General features: G+C 39.9%; 1 protein-coding gene across 1 annotated transcript; it reads right to left on the bottom strand.

Moving 5' to 3' along the window:
- Positions 1-5,435: 5,435 nt before the first annotated feature.
- LOC137949437 (BAG family molecular chaperone regulator 6-like) lies at positions 5,436-6,677 on the bottom strand. Its single transcript, XM_068795494.1, has one exon. The coding sequence runs from the start codon at positions 6,675-6,677 to the stop codon at positions 5,436-5,438; it is 1,242 nt and encodes a 413-aa protein (XP_068651595.1).
- Positions 6,678-15,157: the final 8,480 nt, after the last annotated feature.

Here is a 15,157-nt window from a genome sequence, read left to right as displayed (position 1 = left end):
TCTCTATTTAAGAAGACCCCAGATGAACTCACTGTTTCATTCATCCACGAAGATTTCAGTTCAGAGTTTCCGGGGTTCCTTTGATCTTCTTCTCTGGACACACAGCTCCAATCTTGCTGCTTGGAGGTGCCGGACACCATGGATGCGGACTTTGAGGGCATTTCTAAAGCCGTTTCTGATTTCTTTGATTGCGGTAACGGACAGTACGTGACCGTCGAGAGAGAAGGTTCCAAGGTGTATCTGCTTTCCCATATCTACCGACCTTACGCGCCTCACAGTTGGGGTGTTATCTACGGTGGAGAAGAAGAAGAAGAAGCACTCCAGGTGAAGGAGGAAGACGATAATGAGGGCGACCGATCAGAGAGTGGCGATGAAGAAAAGAGAGTTCAAGAGCCCATCTCTGGCGAGGAAATTAAAGTTGACGGAGGAGGAGCAGTAGATAGGGGTACTGAACCTTCGACCAAGAACAAGAAGATGCGGATCAAGAAGGGAAACGGCAGCGGGAAGAAGAGTTTCAGTTCGAAAAAGATGAGCATGCAGGGGATGATGAAGAGAGGACTATGGGTCTCCCACAAGCAGAGGAAAGAGTTACTGCGGGAGTCAACAATAATCGAGAAAGGGGTATGAAGAGGGAACAAAGACATTCCGTTGTCGTAAAACTTAAAAATAATAATTCACATTCAATTGTGATTTCTCATTCACATCGTCGGCTTAAATAGCCGTTTTACAGAATATACATGGAAGACTTATGAGTGATTAACGAGATTACATAATCACCGGATTTACATAATATTTACATGATTTCTCTTTAAAGAAATAAATCTTAAAGTAAATCTTAACACTCCCCCTCAAGTTGGTGCATAGATATCACTTATGCCCAACTTGTCAAGACATTTGTTAAAAGCTCGGTAAGACACTGCCTTGGTTAGCACATCGGCAAGCTGATCCTCAGATCAAACATGAGGGACTTCAATGATTCTTGCTTCTAACTTTTCTTTAATAAAGTGTCTATCAACTTCAACATGTTTAGTTCTATCATGCTGGACTGGGTTGTGGGCAATATCACATGCGGCCTTATTGTCACAATATAATTTCATAGGACTTGTCTGCTCAATATGTAGTTCTTGTATCAGATTTTTGATCCATAATAATTCACATATTGCCTTGGCCATTCCCCTATATTCGGCTTCAGCTGAAGATCTAGCCACCACCTCTTGTTTCTTACTTCTCCAAGTGACCAAATTTTCACTTACAAATGTAAAGTATCCAGATGTAGACCGTCGATCTTCTATTAACCCAGCCCAATCGGCATCGGTATAACCTTCAATTTTCAAGTCACCTCCCTTTTTAAATAAAATTCCTTTCCCTGGAGATGATTTCAAGTAGCGCAGGATACGGTTAACGACATTCATATGTTCTTCACTTGGAGAGTGCATAAATTGACTAACCACACTTAGTACATAAGCTAAGTCTGGTCGAGTATGTGCAAAATACATTAACCTCCCAACTAGTCTCTGATAACACTCCTTGTTAGCAGGAACTTGATCTGGATGTATTCCCAGTTTTAGATTTTCTTCCATAGGAGTACTGACTGGACTACATGCTGTCATTCCAGTTTCCTTCAATAAATCCAAAACATATTTTCGTTGAGATAGAAAAATTCCTTCCTTGGATCTGGACACTTCAATGCCAAGAAAATATTTTAAGTAGCCAAGATCCTTCATTTCAAATTCTCTAGCCAGACGACTTTGCAATGATTTCTTTTCTTCTGGATCATTCCCAGTTACTATCATATCATCAACATATACAATAAGAGTTGTGATGGCCTCTTTGTTATATTTCAGGAAGAGAGTATGATCTGAGTTGCTTTGCTTGTATCCGATAGATTTCATAAACTTCGTGAACCTTCCAAACCACGCCCTCGGGGACTGCTTCAAACCATATAGAGATTTCTTCAGTTTACATACTTGTTTGCATCCTTTGTTTTGCATAATGTATCCAGGAGGTAATTCCATATATACTTCTTCTTGGAGATCTCCGTGCAAAAATGCATTTTTTACATCAAACTGATATAAGGGCCAATCAAGATTCACAGCCAGAGATAGAAGAATCCGAACGGTGTTGATTTTGGCCACTGGTGCGAATGTTTCCATATAATCGATCCCGTAAGTTTGAGTATATCCTTTGGCGACAAGCCTTGCTTTGAACCTTTCAATGGTGCCATCGGCTTTATATTGAATGGTAAATACCCACCTGCATCCAACTGGTGTCTTTCCTACAGGTAGGTCAACCACTTCCCATGTTGAATTCTTTTGAAGGGACCTCATTTCTTCATTCATGGCTTCTTTCCATTTAGGATCTTTCAAGGCTTCCTGCACACTATTAGGAATAGATATAGCAGATAATTGATTCACAAATACTTCATTTGCCTTTGACAATCTATGATAAGACACAAAATTATGCATGGGATACTGAGATTTAGAGGTGAGAAGAGGTTCATAATTGACTCTAGGTTTTCCTCTCGTGGTTCGATGAGGTAGCACTCTTAGTTGAGTTTCGGAACTTACCTGAGGTTCAGACATGGACTCGGACTCAGAAGGCAATTGATCCATTTGTACATTATGAAGGGGGGAAGATGGCGGTTGAGACTCTGGTTGCATCACTTCCATCTGGTCTTGTCTTTCTCCATCCTGTGAATCATGTTGATTTGTATCATTTTGATGTCCACAGCTGTAATCAGAATATTGACCACTTGTAGTATCCAAGATATCCAATTGATGATAAAGATTCTTCAATTCAATCATGTTCTCCCCCTGTATTGAAGACTCGGGAGTAGAATAATACATATTTTCTTCGTGAAATACCACATCAAGAGTGACATACAATTTTCGAGAGGGAGGATGATAACAACGATAACCTTTTTGATGTTGAGCATAACCAACAAAAACACACTTGAGAGCTCGGGGTTCTAATTTATGTCTCAATGACTTATGGAGGTGAACAAAGGCTGCACACCCAAAAACTTTAGGTGGCAGATTCGGCACAGCAGGTGAACTTATGGTTTTATGAAGAACACTCAAGGGAGTCTTAAATTGTAACACACTCGAGGGTATTCGATTGATAAGGTAAGCTGCAGTTGTGATAGCTTCACCCCAGTAACTGGCCGACATATGAGCTTGAAAGATTTCCACCAAATCACCATAATATGTTGATAAAGGACGACCAGTCTGTTTGGTAGAGAAAACTCTCTGATTTAATGAAAATAATTGTGATTCATCTGACCCATCATAGAAAGCCTTTTCCAGAGCACTCCATATTTCGTGTGCGGTACGTAGCCGAATATAGCGCTTCATAATATCTGGTGACATAGAGGTTAACAACCACCCCTTGACTTTTTGATTTTCAGCATACCATTTCGCATAGGAGGTATCCGTTTCATGTGGGAATGGTGTTTTCCCCATAATATATTCGAGCTTTTCTCGTCCCGCAATTTGCATCTCCATGATCTGGGACCATACATCATAGTTGACTTCGGTAAGAGTAACACTGGTTGTAAAACCAGAGTTTTCAGATTGCACATGAATAATCGGTGCTAATTCCTTCGACATGATGAAAAGAAGGTCCGTAGAGTGATTCGGTCTGGTCTGGTTCGCTTTTTAAAAAAATATTGGTCCAGTCCGGTCCGTAAACCGATTCAGTATGGTCCGGTTTGCTTTCAAAAAATCTGCCTGGTCTGGTCCGGTCCGTAAACTGATTTGGACTGGTCCGCTTCGCTTAGCTGGGCTGATGGTCCGTCCGCTCGGCAAAAAATTAAATTAACAGACCTAAGTTCAAAAAACGATTTTTTTTTTTTTTACTGTACCTCTTCTTCTTCGTCGAGACGACGAAATTTTTTTTCTCGACAGTGGTCTCTTCCCCTTCGCCGGCGTCAGCTGGGCTGACGATTTTCTGGAAGACCGTCGTCAGTGAAGGTCTGCTGAGGTCCGAGCAGTGGCTCGGCTACGATCGTCGACGGCCTGCGGAACGTCCGAACAATTCTGTTTCGCAGCGAGTCGTCGGTCGGCGAAGCTTTCGGATGGAAAGGCCGAGCAGTAGCTCGGATACGGTCGTCGGAGGCCTGCGGAACGTCTTGACGAAGCTTTCTGGTAGAAGATCATCAGCGGCGGCCTGCGGAGCTTCCGAACAACTCTGTTTCGCGGCGAAACAAAGTTTAGATTACGGTTCTTCGGCTACGACTACGGAACAGAGCTTTCGCTCTGCTCTTCGGCGACAAGAAGGAGAAGGAGATGATCTCCTGCTCTGATACTAACTTAAAAATAATAATTCACATTCAATTGTGATTTCTCATTCACATCGTCGGCTTAAATAGCCGTTTTACAGAATATACATGGAAGACTTATGAGTGATTAACATGATTACATAATCACCGGATTTACAGAATATTTACATAATTTCTCTTTAAGGAAATAAATCTTAAAGTAAATCTTAACAGTAAATAGTGTTAAGGAGAGGATGATGGCCTCTTTGTAAGAGATAAACTAAGAGAAACGCTAGAACGTAGAGAAACTAGGAGTGTATATTCCAATCTAATAAAAAGATTTATTTCCAATTTCTTTCTTCTGTTTGTTTTTCTCGTCCTTGCTGTTTACATTTCTATCTTCTTCTCTTTCTCTGGATGCATTCGAAAATTCTAGAGTACTCTAGGGACGTACTTGAGTGGTGGAATGTAAAAAATTCCTAGTACAATCAAGATTGACCTGATTTTGAGTGGTTGCACTCGAAATGGTCCGTTAGAATTGAATATTTGTGTTAGACTCCTATTGCACTAATTATAAACTGAAACGAAGTTTTTGCATGTTGATCTAAAAAGATGCAACCTGTGGTCCAAATGCCGCTTGTTTCTGATGTCTTCTATCCATTTGCATCTTTGCTGTTGGATGATTGGTCCTCTCAAAAGACTTCAGATGCATACATCTTCTCAACATGTCAGCCTTCTTTATTGTTATTATGATTATATTAATACCCAATTATTACCTTGTTGAATTCTTTGGCAGGATTGTTGATTGGTCTTGTTATTGACTCTGGCCATGTTCTTGCTGGTATAATGAAGGTGAATCTCTCTCCCTCTCTCTTTCCATCCTACCCTTTGTATCACTCTCTGTGGAAAAGCTATAATCCAGAGTGTTTCATGCACAGGATGCTCCAGAGTTCTGGATAAGCAAGCCAGATTACCAATTGAGAAATGAGTATACCTGATTGCTTGCTCTTTGCATGCGTGAGGGAGACTTCTATATTAATGTCATTTGGATGTTTTCAGCTTGGCCACGTATCATTTATGGTGGAAATTTCTTAAGGTAGTACGTTCAAAAATTAACAATGAAATTGGTGACAATGTCAAAATTTTATTTTTAACAAAAGATAAAAATTGAACAATTTCACAGTTTCTTCCCACACTTTCTGAGATCATCTACAGACCCAGTGGCTTGCCTCCTCTTCTTCTTCTTCTTCTTCTTCTTGGCCAGTACTCTCTCCAGCTGCTCCACTCTCTGCGACAGAGAGTTCATCAAGCGGGTCTCCAGTACATTCTTCTCGCAGAGATCCGCAACTAGTCTTTGCAGCTTCAAGTTCTCTTCGACCATTTTCTCCATCACGCCTTTATAGTCTTCACAATTCATGTTTACACTCCTCTCCGGAGGGTTCGACTCTGACGCTACACATGGGACAACGGCCCCTCGTTGGTCTTCCCCCTCTTTGTCATCCTTGATGGGGCTCTGGTCATTCTCGCCGCCTCTTTCAAGTTCAATCTCTTTGTCTTCTTCGATGGAGCTTTGGTAGTTTTCTGGAACTGATCCCAGGGTTTCGTCCGTTGGCTCCACAGTGGATTCGTCACAATAACGCACCACTGTACTTTGGACAGGATTAGGATAAGCTTCATGGAACGCCGGGGCTGATACGATTTCAGTCTGGGATTCGAGGGGTTTCTCGGTGGCCAGAGTTGCGGTTACTGGGGTAAAATTTGAGGGAGTGGATTCACGGTCTCCAACAGACATTTCAGAAGATTGCGATTGATACACAGCATCGCTTTCCACCATCGCGCCTTGATTTCCATCTACTGCAGCTTGATCGGTCAAAGAATCAGTATCTTCTCCCCTTCTCCCGGAACACTTCTCGCAATCCGTTCTCTCTTCATCTTCCACCATGTCACCAGCGGCAATTGCGTCCACTCTCTCCTGCAAAGCAATCACCCTCCTAATCACCCTCTTCCGGCAATCCCTCACCCCTGAATCAAACCCACTTATAGAATCCAACCGAAAGAGCAAACCCATCAACATCTCGTTCAAACGCAGCCGCTCCTTCTCCTCTCTCCGCACCATCTCCGCCGTCTCCTTCCCTGCCACCCGCCGCTCAACCTCCGCGACCTCGGCTGCTATTGTTAACACTTTCTTCACAGCTCTTCTCACCAGAAATCCCCTGAACACTTTCTGAATCTTCACAGCGGCGACCGATCTCGACTTCTCCGTGCCGACGAAGCGAACGGGAATGGAAACGACCTTCGGTTGGGTATTGGGGGAAAAGAGGCCGCCTGAATGAGGGGCCGGGGAACGGTAGTAACGCGGACGACGGGCATCGTAGTAGGGATTTCTGAAGGCGGGGAACTCGAAGAAGGGAGTTTCCATGGACGGATTTCGCTGAGGACGCTAGAAAGAAAGTTCTTGATTGGTGAGTTGGGATTGTTGTTTGTAGTTGCTGGGCGAAGAGGAGGAGATTTTCTGTTGTATTTGAAGGGGATGCGACGTCAGTCCAGAAGTTTCGTTTGGATGATGGAACCTTCACGGCGGTCTTCTGTTCTAGAAAGTCCAGGAAGGTTCTGCAGTAATTTTTCTAGATACATCAAATTTCTTTTTTCCATTATATAATCTAAATAAATTCCAAGTTTTTAGCTCACAAGTTTAAAAGCACAAAGAAGTTTTAGAACTTGGTAACATCACAGAATCTCTATCCTACTAAGAATGTTAAATTGAGAGTCGGTGCTCTTAACTGGCATTGTGGAATTTTCTTGTTATCTCTGCATCTTTGTGGCTTCATTATCAGATTCTTCTGATGATTTGGAGCCAATGAAAGCTTGATTTATAATTCCATATTATTTTATGTGGGTGAGTTGGTTTTTATGTCATATCAAGGATGGTATTACCATGTTTGCAACTATATCAACTTAGGTAAAGATATGTTTTCAGCCAAGCCATTTGTCTGTAGAACTTTGAAGTACTATATCTATGGTCTCCCAGTGCATAGTTCTCTATTTTTATTCAAAGGTAGAAGAACAAGCTTTCTTTTGCCTTGATATGTTAGAATACATGACCACCTGAAAATGAAGGAAAAAAACTCCTAGATGGTGTTACAATGGCTATTTTATACAGTTTTGCTTAAAACATTTTAAATGTCAAAATCAAGACAAAGTTATACTGACCATCGAATGAGAGGTGAGGGAAAAGTAGAAGGGAGAATCCTAGTAAATGAACAAGCAAAACATGAAGTCAAATATTGGAATACTCATGCTGTCATCAATGTCACTGTTGCATGAGGCTCGAGTTATTCATGATGATAATACTAAATACTTAGCTTGCAAGTTATTGTTGTAAATGCATGTGATTTGTGATCCCAAACATGTGCAACGTGACAGTAGTTAGTTACGAATGTTATGAAATCATATAATGACCAACAAATAGATTTGTGAAAAAGAACTTTGACAATTGTTGTAATTGCTGGCTATCGTACTTCTTGTGGGGGATCATTCTGCTTTTCCATAATTGGAAGGGTAAAACATGATGCATGATGTTTCTAATGGCTTATGTTATGGATAGAGGTAAAAAACATTGTTTTTGATTATTAGGATATACTGCTTGAATATTACTTTTTGAGTCCTAAGTCATGGTGATGACCGATGGAGAGACTATTTTGCGTGTCTCCCACGGGGATTCTCGGGTTAATTATGGGCGCACATTTGGTCCTGATTCGGAGCTACTAGATGGAACTGCTATGGATTTCGACTTTTCAGAGATGCACCCACTAAAAGGTTTGAAATGGTATGACTTCTGCGTTAGTGAAGTAATTTAGAACAAGGTCATACGGAGCTTTATGGAATTTGTATCTGTTTTGAGTTCGCTGTCAGAACAAAGAACGATCCTGTTTATCACTTTGTATAGAACCCTTGAGCCAATTGCAAGGAATCTTCTTTGCCATTTTGAGAGACTTAATGTTCGAAATTATATTCTAATGGGCGCTCACTCCAAGTTCCTGCATGACCTTGCAAGACAGGGACATTCTGTGGTTGAAACGGAATTACTGTTTGATGATCTTAACAAGCTCAAGTTCAAGGGCTTTGAAGCCACAAATATGGGAGCAATCCAAGAGATTCTAGTGAAGGCATATTGTATTGGAAAGAGTTTAGAACTTGGATATAATTTGTGGCTAATTGATGGCAATATGGTTCTTCTTGGTGAAGTTTTTTGCCAGACGACTCCTAATTCATTTGTAGGGTAACATGCAGATGTGTTGTATATCAAGAGTTCACAGATAACTAAGATGTTCTCGGTTGAAAGTTTTGTTGGGAATATAACTCTGATGGCAAAATCTTTTAAGAATAGAAATTTGCAATTTGGACTTGAAAATAATTTTAGGGTTTTGGTTGCACAGAGCTTGGTCGAAAAGGGCATAATGAAAAAAAGTGTCAATGACATTACCTTTGTTATGAAAGTGAAGGGTAGCTATTTTAATCTCACTTCTATGGACAGTAACAAGCAGACGAAGAAGCTAGATGGCATGGGTAAGTGGATCATAGATGGAGACTTTTCTTTCACGAGAGTTGTTTGCCATCTGTTGTAGGATCTGATGAGAATTTTCACTTTTATTAGAACAAGAAAATTCTCTCTCTCTTTTTTTTTTTTTGAATAAGAGTTTACCCATAGAAAAGAAAAAAGAAAGGGAGAAAAAGTTATTTTCTGTAAGTTTTGTAAGTAAAGGTTATACAATAGTAGTTAACCAAGAAAACCAACATTCAATAAAAAGTAAGTAGATTCAAGGAAGAAAGGAAGATAACAATGCATGCAATCAATAAGGAAAATACGAAATTAATCTAACATTATAAGCAACTTAGATTTGCTGAAAATTTAGACAATTCAGTTACATACACTTTTAAGTAGAAGAATCCTATAACGAATAATAGCATTTAAAACACTTTTCCTCGTTCTAAATGGGAAAATTAAAAAAACAAAAATAACAACTTAGATGATACAAGAATAACCAAATTTATGCTTCAACTTCTTCTTCTATTGGATCTACTTCTTGTCATTCTCATAGGCACATCAAACACCTCTTCAACATGTCTTTTTCTTGGTGCTCTCTTTGTTGCAGATTTTGGTTTATCAACCTCAATGTCTGGTAAGTTAAAGTTCATGTAGGTGAACGGTAGCACACCTATGACGTTATTGTGTGAATTAGGATGTGGGACAATGGTCATTGTTTTTCGTGATATGTCGTAATAAATAGGACCTTCGCTTGTTTGGAGACAAAGGATTTGAAGATGCTCATTGAAAGCACACACCCGAGTGATGAATGGGCATGGATAGGTTGGTTTAATTATTTCAGCAAATTTCAAATTCAATGTTGTGTTCGGCACACTATGAATTTTCCACCACATACGTTCTCATGTCCCAGTAATTCCAATACCCTCCTCAAGAACCCAGATGCAAAGGCCATGGGTGATAGAAATCTGGTAATAGTTGATGTGCCCCTCTGATTCCCAGATGAGTCCTCGATAATCGAACTGAGTCCAAGGCAAGTTGAGAAATCGAAAAGTCCCCGTCTTCACATAGAACATCACCAAGTATGATGGTTGAAGCCAGTATAAATTTCCATTGCAATACATATAAGAGACACATAAAAGAAAACCAAAACGACTAAGGTTCCAAAGTTCTCGAAAAGAATCATCAGAAAACTTCGTTGGCTTTGTCTTCCATTCTCTGGTTTTAGAATCGAAGATGACAACTTTGAGACCTCTATAGTGTGTTTTGTTTACTCCTCTGGAAACACGCAAGTATGTGACGATCAATTTGTAGTGATTGTTATTGGGACCGAGTGCTAAACCCACAGCAGTAGGAAATGGGTGATGAGCCATTCTGAAAGGAGGGAGAGGAGGAAGATGGGTGAGAGGATTTGGACACATTGGTTCATCAAATTTATCCAATCTTGTGGATACTTTTAACATCTACAACAACTTTCCACAACAAAGGGTGCTCAGTGTCTCCCATAGGGATTCTAGGGTTAATTATGGGCGCATTGTTGGTCCTGATTCGGAGCTATTGGATGGAGCTTCTCTGGATTTCGACCTTTGGGAGATGCATCCACTAAAAGGTTTGAAATGGTATGACTTTTGCTTCAGTGAAGTAATTCCGAACAGGGTCATACAGAGCTTCATGGAATTTGAATCTATTTTGAATTCTCTGTCAGAACAAAGAACGATCTTGTTTATCACTTTGTATAGAACCCCTGAGCCAATTGCAAGGAATCTGCTTTGCCATTTTCAGAGGCTTAATGTTCGAAACTATATTCTAATGGGCGCTCGCTCCAAGTTCTTGCATGACCTTGCAAGACAGAGACATTTTGTGGTTAAAACAGAGTTAATGTTTGATTATCTTAACAGGCTCAAGTTCAAGGGCTTTGAAGCAACAAATATGGGAGCAATCCAAGAGATTTTAGTGAAGGTATATTGTATTGGAAAGAGTTTAAAACTTGGATATAATTCGTGGTTAATTGATGACAATATAGTTCCTGTTGGTGAAGTTTTTCCCCATACGATTCTAGATTCATTTGTAGGACAAGATGCAGATGTGTTGTATATCAAGAGTTCACAGATAACTAAGATGTTCTTGGTTGAACGTTTAGTTGGGAAGATGGCTCTAATGGCAAAATCTTTTATGGATAGAAATTTACAATTTGGACATGAAAATAATTTTAGGGTTTTGGCTTGCAAAGAGCTTGGTCGAAAAGGGCGTGATGAGGAAGAGTGCCAACGACATAACTTTTGTTATGAAAGTGATGGTTAGCTATTTTAATCTCACTTCTTTGGACAGTAACAAGCAGACGATATTCTGGCCTTTGGAAGCCAGTGTTGTTACCATCCAGAAGAAGCTAGATGACATGGGTAAGTAGATCGTAGATGGAGACTTTTCTTGCATGACAGTTGTTTGCCATCGGTTGTAGGATCTGATGAGAAATTTTTTTTTTTTTTTAATAAGAGTTAACCCACAAAAAAGAAAAAAAAAGGGTGAAAAAATTATCTTCTGTAAGTTTTGTAAGTAAAGGTTATACAGTAGTAGTTAACCAAGAAAACCAACACTCTACGAAAAGTAAGTAGATTCAGGGAAGAAGGAAGGTAACAGTGCATGCAATCAATAAGGATGATACGAAATTAATCTAACATTATAAGCATATTAGATTTGCTGAAAATTTAGACAATTCAGATACATACACTTTAAGTAGAAGAATCCTATAACGAATAATAGCATTTAAAGCATTTTTCCTTGATCTAAAGGGGGAAATTAAAAAAATTAAAAAAACAGAAATAACAACTTAGATGATACAAGAATAACCAAGTTTATGCTTCAATTGCTTCTTCTATTGGATCGACTTCTTGTCATTCTCATAGGCACATCAAACACCTCTTCAACACGTCTTTTACTTTGTGCTCTCTTTGTTGCAGATTCTGGTTTATCAACCTCAATGTCCGGTAAGTTAAAGTTCTTGTACGTGAACGATAGCACACCTATGACATTATTGTGTGAATTAGGATGGGGGACAACGGTCATCGTTTTCCGTGATATGCCGTAATAAACAGGACTTTCGCTTGTTTGGAGACAAAGGATTTGAAGATGCTCATTGAAAGTACTTAGCCGAGTGACGGTTGGGCATCGATAGGCTGGTCTAATTATTTTAGCAAGCTTCAAATTCAATGTTGCCTTCGGCACATTGTGGATTTTCTTCCACTTATGTTTTCCTGTCCCGATAATTCCAATTCCCTCCTCAAGAACCTAGATGCAAAGACCTTGGGTGACAGAAATCTGGCAGTAGTTGATGTGCCCCTCTGATTCCCAAATGAGTCCTCGATAATCGGATCGAGTGCAAGGCAAGTTGAGAAATCGGAAATACCCCGTCTTCACACAGAACATCACCAAGTATGATAGTTGAAGCTAGTATAAATTCCCATTGCAATACATAGAAGAGGCACGTAAAAGAAAACCAGAACGACTAAGGTTCCAAAGGTCTCAAAAAGAATCATCAGAAAACTTGATTGATTTTGTCTTCCATTCTCTGGTTTCATAATCGAAGATGGCAACTTTGAGACCTCCAAAGCGTGTTTTGTTCACTCCTCTGGAAACACGCAAGTATGTGACGATTAATTTGTAGTGATTGTTATTGGGACCGAGTGCTAAACCCATAGCAGTAGGAAATGGGTGATGAGTCATAATGAAAGGAGGGAGAGGAGGAAGATGGGTGAGATGCTTGGTAACAGGGTTGTAGAGATGATAACTGAACTTTACATCCATGCGGGTTTGCTTGCAGTAGAAGATGATGCCATCACATGAACCAATGTTCCAGACTTTGTCATGTGTAGGGAAGAAAAGGGAGTCTTGGAGTGCTCCTTTGTCATCCAAGCGATAGAACATATATTTGCGTGTAAAGGCCTATATGTGGTATTCGAGATAGACGAAACTGTAGTCAATAAGTTAATCACTGAAAGAACCAACTTTCTTAATTAGTTTCTGCCACTCTTTTAACACAACTTCACACTTGAGTAGTGATTTCTTGGGTAGACGAGAAAGAATTTCTTGTGAGATGTCTTCAGGCAAGTTCACCTCCATTATAATAACCTCGAGGAATCTCTTAATTTGTAAGAAAGAAAAAAATAATGGTAAAAATTGAGATATAAATACAAAAAATAACCTATTTAAGTTTTTGCTAGGAAACATCCACATCGTACTCCAAAGCTCCCCTGTTCACAGAACCCGATGGAGTGAATGAAAATAATTAAAAGAAAATCAGGAAACAAAAGAAACCTCGAATTAAATAGCTCAGAAGTTGATTGAACCATTAGTACTAGAAATAACCCAAACGAGAAGAGGTTAACAGAACTGCTAACATCATCACCTTCGAAAAGAGACAAACTGAACTACTCACTTCCTCGACGACGACAAGGAAGAAGAAGACCAAATTTATAAGCACACCAGCGAGGAGCAAGAATGGAGCGAAAGCCAGGAATTTCTACTTAGACGCTGATTTGGAATCGTTTATTGGCAAAACAGACCTCGTAAAGTGTCCATGTTTAGTTTAACTGAATGGGTATAATAGTCAAACTTTACCCGACGCTGATTTAGAAATTTCAGTGGTTGAAGGACTCTTAATCTGAATCCTCGTTGGGAAGCTTTACCCGACGCTGATTTAGAAATTTCAGTGGTTGAAGGACTAATGAATCTCAATCCTCGTTGCGAAATTTCCTTCACTCCGATTTCTCTATTTAAGAAGACCCCAGATGAACTCACTGTTTCATTCATCCACCAAGATTTCAGTTCAGAGTTTCTGGGGTTCCTTTGGTCTTCTTTTCTGGACACAACTCCAATCTTGCTGCTTGGAGGTGCCGGACGCCATGTATGCGGACTGTAAGGGCATTTGTAGTTCCTCTTTTCTGCGATTATTAAAAAAAATTATATGAGGCGTGAAATTCTCCTATAATGCTCCTTCTATGTTCATGCAATTACCAAAATTTATGAGTATCAAGAATTCCAGATGGGTTCTTTCAACTTTTGCTCAAGTGTCTTAATGCCATGCCAGTTTTATTTTTTAATCTAGAAAAATATGACTAGATCTAGAGGACCGCATTAATGGATATTGCATTTCAATGACTATGGGGGTTAGTGCACCACGGGTTCTAGTAAATGAAGCAAATCATTCATTTGAACCAGCTCTAGCTGAATCAGGATTCCCACCTAAATCTTGAATGTCACCTCCTTTGAGCACGATCGAGGTCCCAGGGCAAGCTCATCGTAGTGGGACGAAGAAGTTGGTTGAGCCTGAGAAGGAAAAGAAGTGGTCTTCTTACTTGATGGAACTTGAAGTTGATGATATATATATTGGAGGGCAAGACATTATATTAACACGGTTCGCAAGAGAAATATGGTTGAATCATAGAAAAGGGAGAGGAGCAGGCAGTGACTATTTTCTTATGCCCCTTGCACCTTTTAGGCCAAGGAGATAGTTTGTTTTCTTGTTCTTTTGATATTTCATGGTTGGCTTCCACAGGAATAACGCCTTTAGATCGCCTCTTTTAATTATGGAGCATATTTAATGCAAAAGGTTACCAATGGGAAAATCAAGGAAAATCGAAGGAAAACGAAACTGAAATGAGGGAAACCAAGGAAATCGAGAGGATTTTTAGGGAAATGAGAGCAGCGTTAGGGAAAAGGGAAAGGGAAGCCGAGAGGGAGAACGAGTTCAAGAGAGAGAGAGGAAGGCCGAGAGGAGGAGAGCAGCGAGAGGGAGAAGATAGAGGGAGAAGAGAGACAAGAAGGGAGAAAGGAGTGTGAAGGCAAAGAAGGGAGAAGAGACTGTGAAGACAAAGAAGCCGAGAAGGGAGAAGGGAGAAGAGAATGCGAAGATGAGAACGAGAGAAGAAGAAAAAAATTCGGGCGTCCCGACAACTTCAAATGGATGACTCGCAAATATGGGTGGATTCCTGATTCCACCCCCAACAAAAAAAAAGGCAAAAAAATGGCAGATTCATTGATGAGCAGTGAATAGGTATTGAAAATGGCAGTGCAGTGTCATCAATGTTGATTTCTCAAGGGTCTTGAAACAATAAACTGCTCAAAATATTTGGTTATTTGAATGTCACTCGCAGTATTTTAGTCAAAATTAAAATGTTGGACTTGCTGCTTAAAGAAAAAAGTAATTGATTCTTTATTGACATCTTTTCCTGGGAAGGTGGTTTTTGCTGGTTTCCTTTTGGCTGTTGTAAGTTGTATAACCAGGGTTTTATTTAGCAGACATTTGGAACCAGGTTAGATTGCCCGAGTTAGATCCGTATTTATGAGTCTAGTAGACAGAT

The sequence above is a fragment of the Aristolochia californica genome, unplaced genomic scaffold (assembly GCF_029961685.1).
Source record: "Aristolochia californica isolate CCGP_79_NKW_82.1479 unplaced genomic scaffold, dmAriCali1.0.hap1 SCAF_1, whole genome shotgun sequence".
Taxonomy (NCBI): domain Eukaryota; kingdom Viridiplantae; phylum Streptophyta; class Magnoliopsida; order Piperales; family Aristolochiaceae; genus Aristolochia; species Aristolochia californica.
Note: the sequence above shows the minus strand (reverse complement) of the source record. Positions and strands in the feature narration are given on the sequence as shown.

Bases quoted from the DNA above. Each gene is read 5' to 3' on its own strand.
- LOC137949437 (XM_068795494.1), bottom strand. From the start codon at position 6,677: ATGGAAACTCCCTTCTTCGAGTTCCCCGCCTTCAGAAATCCCTACTAC.